Genomic DNA, 20,175 nt, shown 5'->3' with positions numbered 1-20,175 from the left:
GTATCAGCGCTAGTGCTTCTACCCCCTGCGGTGTTCCATGGGGAAATGCCTCAGGCTGTAGAATTCACTGACCACGAGTCAGGCTCATTGTTCGGTCTGGCGCTGCTTTAAATTCGCAATAACCAGCTGAATGGAGTGAAGGATACAGAGGTCTGTTTAAGCAAGTGTGATGTTAAGGCAAGAGACGTTCGAGGCAAAAGCCTCTCTTCCCCCTCGGAGCGCTGAAGGCGCTAACAAGGTATCGGAAGTTCTATCGATGGTGATTCTTTTAGATAAGACTGACAGAGTTGGTAAGGAATCTCAAGAAGGTAATTAGAGAAAGAGAATCAAACCTTAGCGTCTTGGAGAGTTTAGGGGAGTCTTTTTTGCTATTCCGGCCAACCAACAGAAAAAGCTGCCTAATCCTGCAAAGGCTGAGCAAAAACTGGGGACGCTAGGGGGGAGTACCATAGAGGAGGAGGAGCGTCTTTGTAGTTAAGCCCCGCCTATCCAAGAGGAGACTGAAGCACCTCCCACTACTGGATGCTCTGAACAGCTCATTGGGGGAATCAATGCATAGTGAAGGAATTAACAAAGATAGGTTTCGTAGCTGGCATGGCTGATCCATGCTTATTCAAAAAGGAAAGGATGGTGTAATTTCATTGTTGCTATTGTTCACTGATGACATAGCATTAATCACTAAGACTGATCTAGAAGCTTCTGGGATTATTTCACTGTTAGAAAAGAAATTTAAAATAAAACATTTAGGTGAGATTAAACAGTATCTTGGTTTAAAAATAGATAAAACTAGGGGAGGCTACAAAATCTCACAGGCAGATAAAATTAACCAGTTACTGAAGAACTTTAAAATGGAACTTTGTAAGCCGGCTAAGATGCCAATGAGCCAGGAGTTTAGCCACAGTGATGTGCAAAGTCTTGCTTTTGATAAAGACATTTATCAATCATTGATTGGTAGCTTATCCTATCTCAGTAATTGGTCTAGGCCAGATATAGCATATAGTGTCAACCAATTAGCCAGGTTTAATGCTGAGCCTAATGAAAGGCACTGGCAAGCTGCTAAGCGTGTGTTGAGATATCGTAAACAAATGATGCATTATGCGTTATACAGTATTTGGAGCCTAAGGATGAACTAAGTTTAACTGCATATGCCGATGCAAGTTTCGCTACAGATGTACCTACACATAAATCAACGTCAGGTACTGTAGTGTTATTAGGAAAGGTGTTAATTGGATGGTGGTCTATTTGACAAAAACATCTAAGCTTACCAACAACGGAGGCTGAATTCTCATGTTTGTCTCTATTATGTACAGACGTAGTATGTTATAAACAACTAATGATAGACATGGGAATTGATATAAAAGAACCTATTGTTGTATATGAAGACAACCAATCAGCAATTCAGATGGCTTCCAATCTCGCTGTAAAGACAAGATCAAAACACCAATCTATGATATCTAAATGTGAGACAATGTGTTCAAAGTAAAATTATTACACTGAAGTATTGCATGTCAGAGAATAACATTGCAGATCATTTTACAAAAGCCCAAGGCACTGTAAAACATAAGACTTGCTGAGGAATATGGATTTAAACTGTAAGGTTTTATATATTGTCCTACCCAAAGGGGAGAATGTTAGGAATTATAGTCACCTAACAGTTGGGTTGGCAATATATAAACCAGGATAGTTATTTAATATCGTTGTACCTTTAAGAGAGTGCTGTAATTGTGATTGGCTGAGGTTCCTCCAACGGCCATAAGATGGAGCCAGAAACCTGGTTTGTTTTCTTCTTACATTTTCCTATTGCCTTTTGCCTGATTGTCATTCTGCTGGAATTGCTGTGAGTCTTGCAAACTGTTAGCAAACTCCGTTTACTGAACTTTGTTTATGATACTGGACTTCATTTTTGGATTATCCCTGGACTGATTGTATTGAATACTATCTGCTTTAACCATGTATGATTTGGACTGTTTGTTGGACTTTTGTTTACCCGTTTACAGGAAGTAAAACCTACATTTTACTAATCAGTGTATCTGTATGCTGGTTGTGTGTTATTCCTCACCACTCTCACTATGTTTCCCTGAGTGCACTGATTCTCCTAATGGGAATACCTCAACAAAAATGTCTCATTGGAGCATGTCAAGACTCATGTTCTGGTAGAGTACGAGTCTAGCATGCCCCAACATGAGCCTGAGAGCTCAAAGATTAAACCTCTGGTCCCAGTGACCAACCCAGATTGGATCCTGCAACATTATCCTGGGATACGTATACAGTATTTGCCTTCATTCACAATAGAAATGTTTTTGTATACCAATAAGTCATCTACAAGATTTCCAAAACTTAACTGCAATATATAATGCATGTCTAGATTCTACATATGGTACAGAGCCCTCATGGATGAAAAAGTACGTTTCTTGAAAAAGAGAGTAATGGAAATTGGATGAGCTACTGTGCTCATTCACTCTCTCCTTCTAATTTATTAATAAAATTCTATTATATAATTATATTAAATATTGTAATTATATAAATTGAGTGTAATTTAGTTCTGAACTGCACAAAGACTGACTGATTGCATGATCTGGAAAAAAAGTCCAGTATTAATAGGCAGAATGGTAGAATAACCATTATGAGAACTATTAATTTCATTTTAACATAATTTATTATAACATAATCTGCTGCACAATATCAAAAATATTCAAAGAAACTAATCATGAAAAAAACCTTACTTGGTGTTTTCGGTCCCTGTATCCCCGAACAAAGGACTGTATAATAACTGCATTTTTCAGTCTTCTCCTTTCTTCCTAAGGTGATAAGTCAAAAGTCAGTAAAATATGACTGTAATTCAACAGTGCTCACTATAGAAACACTCAAAACATCCTTACTTAATTTTCTCTTAGCATAAAGAATGGTGTCTCACTTTCAGATACCAGACACCTAGAAACATTGATTCACAACATTTTTATACTGCTGATTAAGTTGGTTCACAAAGAAATTACCTTCTTTCAATAAAAGAGCAAGATATGTTTTCAGATATTTACTCTGATATCACCTGCCTCTGAGACTGATAGTTCTTTTTTTATATAAATTTTATTTGGGTTTTCACAAAAACATAATACAAATAAAACATCTTTTTTTGAGAATAGCATGATCCCAGGTTATCACTTCTTCATATAGACACAAACTCAATTTCATATTCATCTTTGTGTTCTATTCCATATCTGAGTACTATTTTAACATTTTCTCCATAATTTTCCCCTCCCTTGGTTTTCTCAAGTTTATTTTTAATTATCTCATATCTAAATTCAATTATATATCTTTTTTAAGTTTCAATGTCTTTCTAATCATTATATTTATACTTTTGTCTGTCATGTTTCAATTTTATATTGTCTTTTCTCATTAAACAAATTTTCCCCTGTACTTACTAATTGGAGTATGACACCTTTATATCTTTTAATTTTATGCATTCAACTCTTATTTAAACTTCAATTTATGCCTTTAAAATTATAACATTCAGTACGTAACTTCCAGTCAAATTCTGCTTGGTACATTCTTAAAATATACACTATGTTCATATATACATATGCATATGCATATGCATATACATATACGTATACATATATACCAAGCCGAACACCATACATATATACATATATACATATATACATATATATATATACATATATATACCGTATATACTCGAGTATAAGTCGACCCGAATATAAGCCGAGGCACCTAATCTTACACAAAAAAACTGGGAAAACTTATTGACTCGAGTATAAGCCGAGGGTGAAAATGCAGCAGCTACTGGTAAATTTCAAAAATAAAAATAATTAATTTGGGAAACGATCTCACTATCATGAAAGGTTTAATTGATTCACTAACCCAAAAGAAGAAGATGATGATGACAGCGGGAGGCAGGAGTCACTCTCTTCCCCTCCCTCGGAGGCCCCCTGAGTCAGGAGTCACTACCGCCGGCGCGGCCCCAGTCCCGCCGCTCGGGAAGGAAAGGCAAAGCGCTTTTGCCTTTCCCTTCCCGGCTGGGCTGTTGGGAGTCGCTGCCGCCGGAGGCCGCGACTCCACACCATTATTTTTTCAGAGGGGAATCTGACTCGAGTATAAGCCGAGGGGGAATTTTTCAGCACAAAAAATGGGCTGAAAAACTAGGCTTATACTCGAGTATATACAGTATATACATATATATATATACATATATATACATTTATATACATATACATATACATACATACATACATACATACATATATATACACAGACACACACACACAGACACACACACACACACACACACACACACATGTATGGCATTCAGCTTTGTTCGGGTATTTTCCCACGTCATTGTAGTTGTGCTTTTTAAAGTTGTAGCAACGTTTCGGCAGAATCTCATCTGCCATCATCAGGCTTCTGTATAGTGTTCATCTGTGAGTCAGACTTTTACAGTGGTTTCAGATTTAAATTTGGGGCAGCCTATTGCTGTGCCAGAATGGTTTTTTCTTCATCCTGATTGGTTGGGAGTCTTGGTCTGTGTTTATTGGTCTTGGAGTTTGCTGTGTTCTGCTTGATTGGTGTTTCTAATATCTTCTGTCTGATTTTTGGCTCTTTTTGTATCTTGATTGGCTGGCAACATTGTGTTACTTTATTGGAGGCCTTTAGTGCAGCTTGGCTCCGGGTAAATGGACGGCTATCATTAGTTAGGAAGCTAGGTTTCATCTGGGTGCCTGGTTGGGGTGTATTTGAGCTGGAGGTATCAGGGGGGATCTGTTTGTGCCCAGGTGTTTGCCTGGCTTGTGGTGTGGAGATTTTTTTGTTTGTGAGTGCAGGCTTCCAAATGATTGACAGTCTGGTGGAATCATCTCTTCTATTCATGCTTTCTGGTCTTTTTCAATCTCTATGGCTTCTCTGATGATTCTGTGGCTGGGGTTTTCTATAGTGGCTAGGGTTTTGGTGCCATTGAAGTTGATGCTATGACCTGTGGCTTCCATGTGTTGGACTAGTGAGGAAGTGTGTTCCAGCTTTTTGACTGCATTTTTGTGTTCATCCAGGCGGGTACTTATTCTTCTATTGGTCTGTCCAATGTATGTGGCCAGGCATGATGCACAGGGGACTTTGTATATGCCTTGGTTTTCCAGGTCAATTTTATCTTTGGGGTTTCTAAGGATGGCTGCTATTTTTCTGTCTGTTTTGAAGGCAGTCTTGATGTGATGTCTGTGTAGTATCTTACTAATTTTGTCTGTAGTACCTCTTATGTAGGGCAGGACAGCTGTTCCATAGGTCTGTTCATCTTCTGGGTCTCTATTATGTCTCAGTGTGTTTTTGTGGATCAAGCCGGTGATTTTCCTTTTGTGGAAGCCGTTGGCTGTCAGTACTTTAGTCAGGGTGCATAGTTCAGTCTTAATGTGTGTCTTGTCTGCCAGGCGTTTGGTTCTAGTAATTAGTGTTTTGGCCACAGAGTTTATCTGTGCTGGGTGGTGGTGGGATTGGGCGTTGAGGTAGCGGTTAGTGTGTGTTTTCTTCTGGTATACGGTGTGTCCTAGTGTGCCATCTGTTTTTTTGTAGATTAGTACATCTAGGAATGGTAGTTGTTTGTTTGTTTCCGTTTCCATGGTGAACTCGATTTTGGAGTGTGTGCTGTTTAGGTGTGTTAGGAAATTGTTTGGGTTTTCTTTTCCATGGGGCCAAATCACAAATGTGTTATCGATGTATCTTAACCATAGTTTGGGTTTGTGGATGGCACACCACAAGCCAGGCAAACACCTGGGCACAAACAGATCCCCCCTGATACCTCCAGCTCAAACACACCCCAACCAGGCACCCAGATGAAACCTAGCTTCCTAACTAATGATAGCCGTCCATTTACCCGGAGCCAAGCTGCACTAAAGGCCTCCAATAAAGTAACACAATGTTGCCAGCCAATCAAGATACAAAAAGAGCCAAAAATCAGACAGAAGATATTAGAAACACCAATCAAGCAGAACACAGCAAACTCCAAGACCAATAAACACAGACCAAGACTCCCAACCAATCAGGATGAAGAAAAAACCATTCTGGCACAGCAATAGGCTGCCCCAAATTTAAATCTGAAACCACTGTAAAAGTCTGACTCACAGATGAACACTATACAGAAGCCTGATGATGGCAGATGAGATTCTGCCGAAATGTTGCTACAACTTTAAAAGCACAACTACAATGACGTGGGAAAATACCCGAACAAAGCTGAATGCCATACATGTAAGTACCCGCGAAAACTTAAGAAAACAAATACATATTTACATATACATATATATATACATACATACATATATATGACGAACATAATACAGAAGCCTGATGATGGCAGATGAGATTCTGCCAAAACGTTGCTACAACTTTAAAAGCACAACTATAATGACGTTGGGAAAATACCCGAACAAAGCTGAATACCATACATATATATATATATATACATACATATATAAGCCATATATATGGCTTATGGTTTCAATCCTTATACATTTTCCCTGTTTCTCTATATCTTGTTTCTGTCTTTTATAACTTATTTTCCTTTCCTTTTTTCCCCTCTTCTTCTCCCTCCCGTTTTTGCCCCCTTGTCTCTCTACTTCTAATTCTCTCTTCTGTAATCCTCTCTTCTGTTGCTTCCTAATATTGTAATTATTTTTCAAACTATTCTTTTTTTTTGGTTGTTTTTCAAATCTTAAACTTTCCCCCTTTCCTTCCCCCCCCCCCCATAAAGTTACTTGTTCATTAAAGATGGCTTCTTCTTTGTCCCAACTTTCTTGTTCTACAAGCGTTTCTTGTTGTTTCTCATAGTTCCAGATCTCCATTTCTAAAAATTGAAATACGAAGCCAAAAGAACCTCTTCCTTCTTGTGCATCTTCTTTCTATTTTTTTAAGTTCCATTTTCAGTTCTTCTAAAAGTGATGCCATTTTAAACACTTTTAAACAACCATCCGATTGATTTTAGTCATTTAAATCCAATAGCCAACAATCCAAAAATCACCAAGTAATCCAAATAATCCAAAGCTGTTTCTTCTTGCTTCTTTTTTCAACTTTCTCTTCCTGGGGTTCTATTATTTTGTTACAAAGTTTCAGTTAGAAGGGGCGTTGGTACTTACCTGATACGCCCTTTCTGTTTGAGCTGCGAGGAGCATCCAGAGATGGGAGGTGCTTCAGTCTCTGCTTGCTTAGGCTGAGCTCGAATTGAGGAACGTTCCTCCTTCATCATGTGACTCTTCCCGGGCGTTCCCCAGTTTTTGCGAAGGCGAGAGGAAAAGAAGTGCTGCTCCTATCCCTATCACCTAAATTTTTTTTTTTTTTTGGTTTGGTCCTTGGCCGAGAGAGAGGCCCCACCAGACGGAAATTAGGGTGAGGCTGGATGCTCCTCGCAGCTCAAACAGAAAGGGCGTATCAGGTAAGTACCAACGCCTTCTCCTATGAGCTGCTCGGAGCATCCAGAGATGGGACATACCAAAGCTTGGCCTGTCCTAAGGGAGGGACTCCGTCTGGTCCTGAATCTCCCTAGGGTCCCTAAGAACACGCTGCAGGACTCGCCTGCCAAATGAAGCCTCCGCAGAGGCAAACACGTCAATTTTATAGTGCCGAATGAAGGGGGAAGGTGAGGTCCAAGTCGCAGCCCGGCATATTTCGATTATTGGTGCCTGGGTAGCCCAGGCCGCAGAGGTGGCTGTGCTCCTGGTTGAATGGGCTGTTATGCCCTTGGGAACTGGAAGGGCCTGGGACTGATACGATTTAGCTATGGCCGCCTAATCCATCGTCCTATGGTAGAAGATGACACCTTGTGACCCAGAGTTTGGGGTTGGAAAGATAGAAAAAGGGCCTCCGACTTCCTGAAGGGCTTTGTACGTTTGATGTAAATGCACAGAGCGCGCCTTACATCAAGTTTGTGCCATTGGTGTTCCCTTTCCTGCGACAGATTGGGACAGAAATTGGGGAGGATGAGCTCCTGTGCTCTGTGGAAAGCCAAATTAACCTTTGGCAGAAAGGTGGGGTCGGGTCGGAGGACCACCCTATCTGCGTGAAAGACACAGAGGTCTTGCCTGACAGATAGAGCTGCTATTTCTGAGATACGTCGGGCTGATGTAACGGCCACCAGGAAAACCACTTTATATGTTAGGAATTGGGGACCCATCTCCCTCAGGGGCTCGAAAGGCTCTTTGGTGAGGGAGAGGAGGACTTTATTGAGGTCCCAGGTGGGATAACGGTGGACTGGGGGGGGCGTAAATTGGTAGCCCCTCTAAGAAAGGCTCGGATGAGGGCGTGGTGAGAGAGGGAACTGAGACCTTCGTAAGAAAGGACTGGTGACAGGGCAGCTACCTGACACTTTAGCGTGTTAGGAGACAGTCCCTTGTCAAGTCCCTCCTGGAGAAACTCTAGAATTTGAGCTATGGAGGGAGAAACTGGGTTGATTTGAAGTTTGTTGCACCAACGACAGAAGATCACCCAAGTGGCATTATAAATTTGGATTGTTGAAGGTCGTCTGGCAGCTAGGATGGTGTCAATGACCCTATTTGAGAGCTGTCCTTTCCTCAGGGTGCTCCGCTCAACCTCCAGATGGTCAGTTGGAGCCATTGCGGGTACGGGTTTAGGAGGGGCCCCTGGGACAGGGAAATTCTGTCTGGAGGGATCCTCCAGGGAGGTGCCACCGAAAGGGTGCGGAGGTCCGCAAACCATGATCGTCTGGGCCAGTAAGGGGCCACCAGGAGCAACTCCGCCTTTTCGTGGAGCAGCTTCTGGATAACCCTGGGTACCAGAGGCAGAGGAGGGAATGCATAGAGGAGCCCTGGGGGCCATGGGCAGCGGAGCGCACTGTGATTCTCCGCTCCTTGGGAGGGGTATCTTGACAGGAATCTTGGGAGCTGGGTATTGAGGGGGAGGCAAACAGGTCTATCACTGGTTCCCCGAATATCCTTGTTGCCTCTCTGAACAGGGATGGGTGGAGGCGCCACTCCGATTGGTCTATGGTGGCCCTGCTCAGCCAGTCTGCCTGGATATTTGATAGCCCTGATATGTGCTCTGCCTTGATGGACAGAAGGTTGGTCTCTGCCCAGCGACAGAGGCGCTCGGCTTCCTTCATCAGTTGGATTGAATGTGTGCCCCCTTGTTTGTTGATGTGTGCTTTGACTGTGATGTTGTCTGTCAAAATGAGGACGTGTTGCCCGCGTACCTGGGGGAGGAAGCTGCGCAGGGCCAGGAGAACGGCGTGAAGCTCCAGCCAATTTATACTGCATGATTGTTCTATTGCAGTCCATCTTCCCTGGGATGAGAGAGATTGGAAGTGGGCACACCATCCGGATAGGCTAGCATCCGTGGTGATGGTCAGCCTTTGAGGTTCCTTGAAGAAGCAGCCCTTGTTGATGAGCGGTCTTGCCCACCAGAGGAGGGACATGAGGACCTTGGGCGGGATCCTGACTGGGAACTTGGAATTGCTTCTTCCGGATCTCTGGTACGGGAGCAGGAACCACTGTAGGGATCTGGTATGAAGACGGGCCCAGGGAACAATAGAAATGCAGGAGATCATTTTCCCCAATAGTTTTGACAATTCCAATAAGGGCACCCTCTTGCGGTGCCTAATTTCCCTAACCAATTTCTGAATACTGAGGAGTCTTTCTGAGGACAGGTAGACCTTACCTTCCACTGTGTTGATAAGAGCTCCCAAGTGGGTTATCCAGGTAGAAGGGAATAACTGGCTCTTTTTCCAATTTATGAGGAACCCGTGTTCCTGAAGGGAATCTAAGGTTGCCTGGGTGTCTCTAACTGCCTGATCGATAGATGAAGACTGAATTAAAATATCATCTAGATAACATTGGAGACGGATGGGAGTATTTCTGATATGAGCCGCCAGAGCTGCCAGGACCTTGGTAAAGGCTCTGGGGGCAGAAGCCAGTCTGAAGGGAAGGGCCACGTACTCAAAGTGTTGGTTATTGTAACAGAACCTTAGGAATTTGGAGTGGGAAGGCCAAATGGCGATGTGTAGGTAAGCTTCTGTTAAGTCTATGGATGTGAGGAAGTCCCCCTGTCTGATTCCCAGTAGTATGGATTGAAGGGTGTGCATTTTGAACTTGCAGTAAGTTAAGAAACGGTTAAGTCGCTTCAAATCTAAGATGGCCCGCCATCCCCCCGAGTGTTTTGGAACGATGAAGAGGTGGGAATAAAAACCCCGACCTCGTTGGTCTGGTTGAACAGGTTGGATGGCCCTTATGTTAAGGAGGTGCTGGATGGCGGAAGTCATCAGAATCGGGTCTTTGGAGGGGGGGATGCCATTAAGAAATTTGGGGGGGTGGAAGGGAACTCGAGAGCAAGGCCGAATCTAACGGTCTCCCTGACCCAAGAGTCAGAAGTAGAAGAGTCCCATATAGTGGCAAACGACTTTAGGCACCCGCCAATGGGGATAGAGTCCTTATGTCTATCTGGGATGTCGGTAAGGCCTGCTTCCAGACCCCCGAAACGGCCTTTTATATTGGCCGCCCCTCCTACTCCTGTCTCCAGAGTCGGGTCGATCCTGGAGTCGGCCCAGTCTGAAAGAGGGAGGCCTCTGATATCTGGGAGAGAAGGGGGCCTGGTAAGAGGGCCGAAAGGAGCCCCTCCGAAAGGGCTGCAGCTGTCTGGGGTCTGACCTTCGGGTGAGGGAAGGGAGGAATTTCTTTTTGTTCCTGGTTTCCATAAGTAAAGGGTCCAGGGAGGAGCCGAATAGTTTGTCCCCCAGTAAGGGCGAGGAGCCAGCTTGGCCTTGTTCTTAAAATCTGCCTGCCAGTATCTGAGCCATAGTAGGCGGCGGGCCTGGACGTGCGACATAATCACCCTGGCAGAAAATTTGACGGAGTGATATGTGGCGTCAGCTGAAAACTCAGCTGCGGCAGTAATCTTAGCAATGTCCTGGTGTGCTCTGGTGTTAGAAGCAGGGACATGCTGTCTAAGCTGGCGCAGCCATCTAATGGAGGACCTAGTAAAGAAAGATGTGGCCGTAGCCGATTTTATGGCCCATGCGTCCGACTGATGGGCCCTGTGCAGGGCCAGCTCGGCGCGCTTTTCCTCCGGTTTTAGGGCTTCTAAGGCCTCAGTAGGATTCGAGGAGGATGCCAGGCCCACAATGGGCTCGTCAACCTCAGGGGTGTTCAACAGATTAGAGAAGTCCGGGTCAAGATTGATTTTTTTTTTGTCATGGTTAGAGGGGGCTGGGGGGACCCCTACGGACGCCAGTTGTTTTTGAACCAGATCTGCGAGGATAGGAGGAGTTGGAATAGTTTCGGCCTCTACCACTGGTTGGTTAAAAATGAGGTCTTCAGGTCCCTCCCCAGAGGGGGTGGGGTGGGGTGAGGGGGATTGCTTACTCAAACCTGAAATATTTTTGGCCTTATACAATAAGGATTTGAATATTTGCGGCTTAAAGAGACCCGCAAAAGCGGGCTGGTCAGGGGTGAGCCCCTCGTCCTCGGACATTTCGTCCTCTAGGGGATCCGTGTCTGATAGGGGTTCGCTATAGTGTATGGATCCCAGATCGAAGGCGTGTGGGTCCATGAGGTGATCACCCTCCTCCTCCTCTGCCCCCTCCTCCATCTCCTCCTCCTGCCCCTGGAGTGGGGGTTCCCCAAGTAAGGGCACCTGAGTTAGATGTTGTTCAGACCTGGGTAGGGACCTCACCAAGTGAGATTCCTGTTCAGAGCCTACCGGATACAGACTGGGCCTGGTGGCTTGCTGGATGCCAGATGCGATGCCTTTGCGAATAGCCAACTCCATCCAGGATCTTATCTTCTCAGGGATCTCCTCAGGGAGAGACTCCTCTTGGCGGAGACCAGCAGTGGTTGGGGTGAAGGTGGCCTCTGGAGTCCTTCTGGCCAATGTTTCAGGAATCAGTGCCTGTTGTTCCTGAGGTGGCAAGCTGCGCCTGGAGGAGAAGGAAACATCTGGGGGGGGAGGTTGAGCAGAGGTAGAGGGACTGGAGGATGGAGGAACCTGAGGCACCTTGGGTGCTTTCTTAGATCTCCTTTCTATTTCCTTTTGCAGGGCTTTGTGGTGCCTTAGGGCGTCCCTCTCGGCCGCTTTGGAGGTCTCCTTAGCCTGCTTGCGCAAGTGGTGTGTTTTGGCTTTTGCCTTCAAAGAAGGTCCTCTCAAGGTATTGCCATCTGCCATTGCAATGGCCTAAATATGGCTGGAGTAAGATGAAATGAGGCGGTTGGCACGCCCAGGGCCCGATCTGGCAAGACGGTGTCCCTGATCAGTATTACCTCCCCCTTTTAGAAAAATTTGTCTTTCTATTCTCTCCTTTTTTAATGTATGTATGTATGTATGTATGTATGTATGTATGTATGTATGTATGTATGTATGTAGAGATATGTAAGGTAGCCAAAGAGGAGAGAATTGAGCCGTACCTCAGTGATAATATTTTTAAGTTTGAAAATATTATACTGTCAAATATGAATAAATGCTATAATCAAGTTTGAGTTATGTTTCTATCCCTGCTCCTGGGATAACAGAAGAAAGCCAATAAGCCGGATATCGAAATGCCTAGGCCCAGTTGAGTTAAGGATAGGGCCTGTAGCAGCCTCTCTGCACAGGCTGACACCTGGGCCAAGGAGCAAAGAGCAGAACAGCCTGTCTCGCACGAGGCTGAGCAAAAACTGGGGAACGCCCAGGAAGAGTCACATGATGAAGGAGGAGCGTTCCTCAATTTGAGTTCGCCTAAGCAAGCAGAGACTGAAGCACCTCCCATCTCTGGATGCTCCGAGCAGCTCGTAGGAGAATGTATCTTTTAGGAATCTTGTTAAGGTCTCACTATAAGTTCCTTTTAGTTCCAGGCAATCTCCTCCATTTTTCCAGATCCTGCTCTTTTATTCTTTCCTTTTCTCTCCTGCTTTTAAAGGTTTTTGAGTATCCAAAAGTCTTTATTATCCCTTGGACATTTTATTTTCAGCTTAAATGCCTATTGATGTCACAGTGGATTTTTGTCAATTTCTTACTTAAATCTCTTAGCTGTCAGTATAAGGAAGGGAAGGGAAAAAAAGCCAAATCCTTTTCCTTCCCTCTCTCCTTCGCTGCTTCAAAGTCTTCTTTGGGAACAATGTTATTTTTTATAGTTCAAATTCCAGGATATCTTACGTTGTTGCTTTTTCAGTTCAACCCAGTCAACCAAACTTTCTCTTCTTATCTTCCTCCTGCACATTCTTTTCCCGTTGAGTTCTTTGAGGTGGCCATTTCTGACCACCGCTGCAACCGGCTTCAGGAAAGGGAGTAATGGCCAGCTGAGGAGAGATGCGGCTCTCCTCGACCCTGCTGGCGGTCTCCTCCCTCTTCACCACCTCTACAGGATGGCTTAGCCCCGAATCCAGCCGGCGCAGGGCGCTCCAGTGGCGAGCATGGATCGAAACCGCGCACGATTGCGGATTCAGTCCGTCGCCAAAGAAGCTCAAACTGGAAGTCTGAGATTGATAGTTCTTAACTAATCAACCAGTCTAGAAACTGAGTTATAGTTCCACCTTAGTCATGAAAGCTGGCTGGGTAACTTTGAGCCAGTCTTTGTCTCTCAGACCAAACCCACCTCACAGGGTTGCTGTTATGAGGAAAATAGGAGGCAGGAGCATTAGCTATGTTCACCGCATTGGGTTATTTATACACCTAATAAATTATTAAATTACATAATATTTAATATTTAGTAATATTAAATATTAAATTAAATACATATGAGTTGGAATGTCACATAATCACATAATCAAATGAGTTGGAATGTCACTATTTTTAATATTAGAAGATGCCAACATGGGAAAAACTGAAATCCCAGTAAGTATCTTATTCCTCTATTCTATAACCCAAATATTCATTTTTCATCTTGATTTTATCTATTATTTATTATACCATTAACTTCAGATGAGAAAAGACAAGTGAGACAAGACAGACCACAGTAACAATGAGCTGCTGTTTAATTTGAGCTGTTATGAAAAAAAAATCAGCTTCAAAACCAACTGATTTTTAGACAAAATAAATGTTTGTAGTACTGTATATACATAGGTTTATTAATTCAAGACCTTAATACAAGTAGTTCTCAACTTACAACCACAATTGAGCCCAAAGTTTCTGTTGTTAAGCAGTTAATTTTGTCCAATTTTATGATCTTTCTTGCCACAGTTGTTAAGTGAATTACTGCAGTTGTTAAATGAATCATGTGATTGTTAATCTTGTTCCCACCATAGACTTCGCTGTTGGAAGCCAACTAGAAAGGGTACAAATGGTGATCACATGATTCAGGACAGTGCAACTGTCATAAATACATGCCAGTTGCCAAATGCCCTATGGGAATGCTATAATGGTCATAGGTGTGAACAATGGTCATAAGTCACTTTTTTCAGTGCTAATGTAATTTCAAACAGTCACTAAATGAATAGTTGTAAGTTGAGGACCACATATACACAATATTTCAAGTTTGAAGTCACTACTACAATATTATTATGTTCATTTGTGTTCATTTCTATTCTCATTAGACTGTCAGTTTTTTCTTTATAAACTTTGCACCATTTAAAGATGTGTTCATTTTTATCCATTCGTTCTATTCCTATAACTGCCCAATTCAACGAAGTGACTCTGGATGGTTTACACTTCTAAACCTATGAAACAATTAAAATTACTTTCTAATGTTACCATAATTTTAACATGGTATATCTCTTTAATTTTCATCTAGCAGCTCCTTTTTATTGTATTTATTTATATCATACCTCTCGTTTTCGTCTCTCCTCCTGTGTACGATGCAAAAGAGATGCCTTTTCTTCCTGGAAAAGAAACAGACATGATGCTTCTCTGAACAAATGCACTGAATTTTTATATAAACACCTTTTTACAAGGGGGGGGGTGTATTCCTAACCCACAGAAAGGATTACAATCTTTACTGAACCAATTGTACCAATAATTTCAGCTGTGTGAAAAACTATATTGCAGCTTACATCACACACTGTTTGCAATTATATGAGCCATCTATTGCAATGGTTCTCCAATCTTTCCCTGGCAGCCCTGTCCAGCAGGGGCGTGTGAGCAGCAAGTATATATGTGTGTGCATGCACAGCTCCATTTGTGCGAATGGCAGGTGCATACATCCTCCATTCGCACGCGAGCAGCAGGCACTCATGCAGGTGGTGGCCACTTGCATTCACGTATAAAGCTCCATTTGCAGAAGTGCTGCTTCGCACACGAACCCAAGCGCCCTCCATTTGCGAGGGTACAGCTTCACACACGCACACTTGCCCATCTCTCCAGTGGCCCAGTTTCAAACAGGCCACTACCTGGGGATTGGGAATCCCTGATCTATTGCTTTGACTTTAGAATGCATCTTCTGAAAATAGAAGTGCTTGCTCTCTCAGTAGAGAGAACTATGTTCACCAAGTCCTCTTCAATAAAGAAAGAATTTTTATTCCTGAAATGTATGTATGTGCTTAGAGAATTTTTTTAGAGAAAAAAAATCACCATAATATTATCATTACCACTACTGATAAAACTCAGTAGAAGCAGTATTTTATCAACAAGGGACGCTCAGTAGAATTTGTTTAGACGTCTTTCAAGCAATCTATATGCACTTTTGATATTAACCAGAAACTGATAAACTCCTGAGAATGTGGTGAAACAAAAATCTTTATTTCTCTCTTGGAAAGAGATGCTACAGTATTATAAGTTTTTTCTTCAAAAAATGCCACTAAGTACAAGTTAGATTGGAAAATTGAAAAACACCATGAAATATGGCAATGGCAAATTGTCAAGAAATATATGTGGCTTGTCCATGAAATCGCTCAGAACTGAGTTCAATCTGAAGATGCCTTTTTGTTCATACAGAGTCACAAGCCTGTTGCTTGAAAGCACATATTCAAACTTTCCTATTTTACTCTAGGGTCAAGATCATGGCCTTCCAGCCATTCATAACAGTGTTATGAGTCAAATACTACCACATACTGCAAACAGCCCATTTATAGCTAATCAAATCAAATCTTTATGGTCAGCATATAACTTTTTTGTATACACAATGAGATTTCAAATGAAATGGGCCACCCCCATTAGTCTGAGATTGTAAAAAACACACTGAATGAGGATCAACATGGAATAGAAAAAAAGAACTAGTATTATTCAGGAGAAATAGGTTTTCCAATTTCAGTGCCTTATTCACAACTATTATATTAGTAATATTATATAGTAGATTGTGAACTATTCACAATCTACTATATCACAGCAGAATCTCCCTTTTTGAACTTTCCTTATTTTTTAAAGATAATCCTTTAACCCAATCCCTGGGCTGCAGCCTGTTGGGAACTGGGCCACACAAATGGCCAGCAAGCATGTGAGCACACAAAGCTGAATTTGTGCAAGTGCCACAGGTGCACACAAAACCATTCCCTCTCACCTCCACCTCTGCCATCGGCAGTCCAGAGCTGGAAAGGTTGGGGACTGCTGCTTTAATCAATTTTTGTAGTTATTGTATTGTCTGAGTTCCCTAATCCACTTTCTATCAAACCAAAATGGAAACTATTTTAGATTTGGATATTGCAGGAAGCCTTAAGCCACTCATAGCAAGTACAAGTGTTAGGAATGCTGGCACATCTGCACTCTTAATATACCATGGAAACAATGCCACTACCAACTGAATAGCTGAGAAAGTCTTATCTTAAAAAGTATTTTCTGTGTCACATTATATTACAGTATCATCCATCAGTTCACACATCTTGATATTGATCTCAGCCACACCAAAATATTATGACATGTTTTAGCAAGCACAGTATCAATGTTAGCTTGTTTCCTGTCCTACAATAATGGTTATGGCCACTTCATTAATTCCAAGAAAACTGAAATACAGGTAGTCTTTGACTTACAACAGTTCATTTAGTGGCTGTTGTAAGCACTGAAAAAGTGACTCATGACCCTTTTTTTCTCTTGTGGCATTCCCATGGTCAGGAGATAAAAATTCAAACACTAGGCAAGTGGTTCATATTCAAGGTCATGTGATCACTTTTTGCAACCTTCTGAATAGCAAAAGCAATGGGAAAGCCAGATTCAATTCACAACTTAACAACTTCAGATATAGACATCTGAGTCTCTCTTCCACCTTTTCCCCCTTTTCCCCCTTTTCCCCTACACTTTCTCTTTTTCCTTTTTCTCCTCCCCAGTTCCTTTTTTTAAAATTTTCCTTTATATTTTATATTCTGATAAACTTATAAAATGTTGATACAACTAACTTAACAACTTCAATGATTCACTTAACATCTGTGGCAAGAAAGGTCATAAAGTGTGGGGGGAGGGGAAATTCACTTAACAAATCTTGCATAGCAACAGAAATTTTGGGCACAACTGTGGTCATAAATACAGGACTAACTGTACACATCAATGGCAAAAGCAATTGTACAATTCAACTGCCAACCAAAACCAGGATAAATTAGATTCAAAACTCTTTTTTTCACACAAACATTAATCCAGAAGGAAAATTTAAAAATCCTTTCTAGTTTATTAATATAAATACTTCAACTTGTTTGGGTTCTTTAAATTTAATGTTAGTTACATTTTTTTCACTGTGCTCTTTAATTATTGGAACTTGCAATCATCTGCATTTTTAGCTATCAGAATAGTATCCCTATAGTGCAAGTAATTTATTTTCTTCTATTTTTAAAACCATCCTCATCTTCTTCCAATGCAACATTCCACAATGGATAATCAGTATTTAGGTTAAATAAACAAGAAAATAAAATACAATCCCATCTCACTCCTTTACTGACCAGAACCAAAGTCTCAACAGTTTGTTTGAATAGATCCATGTATATATTTTGTATGCTAATTATGGCTGAACACTTTTTTGAGAAATTGACATTATCTTTTAGTATAACTACCTGTATTTAAAATTTGATGACAAACATATAAATCCACCAAATATGAATAAAAGATGATGTTATACCACTTGCCACTTTTTTACATACTGATTTATTCGATCTTCATTCCACAAAGCAATGTAGTGTCTGATTTGATGAGAATGAAAAGTTTTTTACGTATTAGAGGTCAGTAATAAATGATGGTCCATTTAGAGGAATTATTACATAATGCATTTCTAATGGGCATTTGTTTCATGAAAGTGTCATTACACAACGCTGCACAGAAGGTAATATTTACCCCAACTTCATTATATCTTTAATTTGTATACATACCACATTAAAGCAGAATATTCAGTGTCAATTTTAGGTGATGATAGGTACATATGACATATGATCAGTTGACATAAACAATATAGAACAACTGAATTTATACTGTAGAGAAGCTATATTTCTCTCCTGTAGATAACAATCGAACAATCATAAAAGTATTATTCTCCACATGGACTGGTAAACAGGTGTTTACTTTATGAGGCCTAGGTGATTTCAAAACAGAAGCCAGATTTGAAACAAGTTTCAACTGTGTCAAAGCTGAGCCACAATATTTAAGCACACACTCCTAATGCAGATGATAGGCAATCCTGATACTCTTAATAGGCCTCTTTAACAACTGTAGTAATTTGAATGGCCAGAAAAGACAAAGAAAGCTCACTAAAACAGAGGGAAGACTTATTTATCTCTCCCTTATCAGCCTTTTTCTGAGACATATTCAGAATTCAGAATTTCAATGTCCTCTATGGCCGGGTTGTTGAACCTTGACGACTTTAAGCCTGGCAGACTTGAACTCCCAGCTTTGCTGGCTGGGGAATTCTGGGAGTTGAAGTCTGCCAGGCTTAAAGTGGCCAAGGTTCAACAACACCCCTGCTGTTTTGTCTGTTGCTCAACAAGCCGTGCTTTTCAACTTCAGCCAACTTTTGAGATGCTTACACTTCAACTCCCACAATTCCCCAACCAGGATATTGGAGTAGGCCATTTTGGGAGCTGAAATCCAGGCATCTTAACAGTCACCAAAGCTGAGCAACGAACTAAGACATTTAGGAACCAAATGTTTAAAGTCAGCCTGTCTAGTCGCCACCCCCCCCCTCCAATCCCATCAACATGTTTTTCTAAACCAGGATCCCCCTGTCCATCTCCAGAATCTAAAACAGGGATATTCAAACTTGACAGCTTTAAGACTTGTGGACTTCAACTCCCAGAATTCCTCCTCCAGTCATGTTAGCTCAGGAATTCTGGGAGTTGAAGTCCACAAATCTTAAAGCTGTCCAGCTGAACCCACTTGATCGAAATAAAACATCTCCAAACCCTCCAGAATCCCGAGCAAAGCCCTGGCTGACCAGGTTAAGGGTCCTCATGAGGCCCCGGTTCCCCCATCGGCGCACCACAGAGGGAGGGAAAGCGAGGGAGCACCGGGTTCGGCAGCTCCCAAGAGGCCAAGCCCCCAACGGCCAAGCCTGTCCCGGGTTCAGCTCAACGCTTCCTTCCCCCGAGCCAGGCTCGCCCGGGTCCGCCTTCCCTCCCCGAAGAGGAAATCGCCTCCGCAGGGGCTCCGGGAAGCGCCTGAGTCACGGCCGGCCTTTTTGGCAAGGCCTACCTTCTTGCTGGCTCCGCCGAGAGAGACCTTGGGCCTGGTCTTGAAATCCCCTTCGAAGCTGAACATGATGTCCGGCCGCTTAGCCGCCCATCCGGAGCTCGGCCCGGCTTCCTCAGCCGGACGGGGCGAAGAAGAGCCGAGGAGATGATGACCTGATCTCGCCGGGAAGCCCCACCGACAGCCAGCCTCGTCCTAGCCCGGCCTCCCCGCCCCCACCACAAAGCCCGAAGGGCCCTTCCTTCGCGCTTCCCTTCCCGGCTTCCTTTGGGGGCTCCCGTCCGCAAACGGCACGGGGGCTGGAAGGATCGCGGGTCCGGCGCCGCGACTGAAGGGGCAACGAGAAGGACCCGGCTCCTCAAAGAAGATGGCCGCCGACTGCAGTTAGCACGGCGCGCGCCCATCTGCTCTGCGCGTGCGCCTTTACCTTGTCTCCGCCTCCTCCGCCTCCTCCTCCTCCCCCCCCAACTAAAGGAAGGGCCGCCTCTTGCTCCGCCTGTCGGAGGATGAGCGACGGGAAGGCGGGGCCGTGGCAGAATCTTCTCCTGGGCCCCGCCCCTCTCCTCCCCAGCCACCCACCCCTCCTGAGCTTGGATGCTTGGCGAAGGCGAATGGGCTACTCAAGGCTCTAGACCTCGTGGCGTGGCTTTAAAAAAACAACAACCCACCTTCTCAAAG

At 43.0% G+C, this 20,175-nt stretch overlaps 1 protein-coding gene across 1 annotated transcript in view; it reads right to left on the bottom strand.

Moving 5' to 3' along the window:
- UBE3C (ubiquitin protein ligase E3C) overlaps positions 1-19,927 on the bottom strand; it is a 65,706-nt gene extending 45,779 nt beyond the window's left edge. The window contains exons 1-3 of the mRNA XM_087947299.1: positions 19,501-19,927; positions 14,733-14,786; positions 2,724-2,798 (exon numbers count right to left, since the gene is read on the bottom strand). Coding sequence (XP_087803425.1) covers positions 2,724-2,798; positions 14,733-14,786; positions 19,501-19,566 — 195 coding nt within the window. The 5' untranslated portion in view covers positions 19,567-19,927. The remainder of the gene's footprint in view (positions 1-2,723; positions 2,799-14,732; positions 14,787-19,500) is intronic.
- Between the last annotated feature and the right edge of the window lie 248 nt (positions 19,928-20,175).

The sequence above is a fragment of the Notechis scutatus genome, chromosome Z, assembly GCF_049901735.1.
Source record: "Notechis scutatus isolate UNSWTSFEM ecotype Mainland chromosome Z, rNotScu1.2, whole genome shotgun sequence".
Lineage (NCBI taxonomy): Eukaryota > Metazoa > Chordata > Lepidosauria > Squamata > Elapidae > Notechis > Notechis scutatus.
Note: the sequence above shows the minus strand (reverse complement) of the source record. Positions and strands in the feature narration are given on the sequence as shown.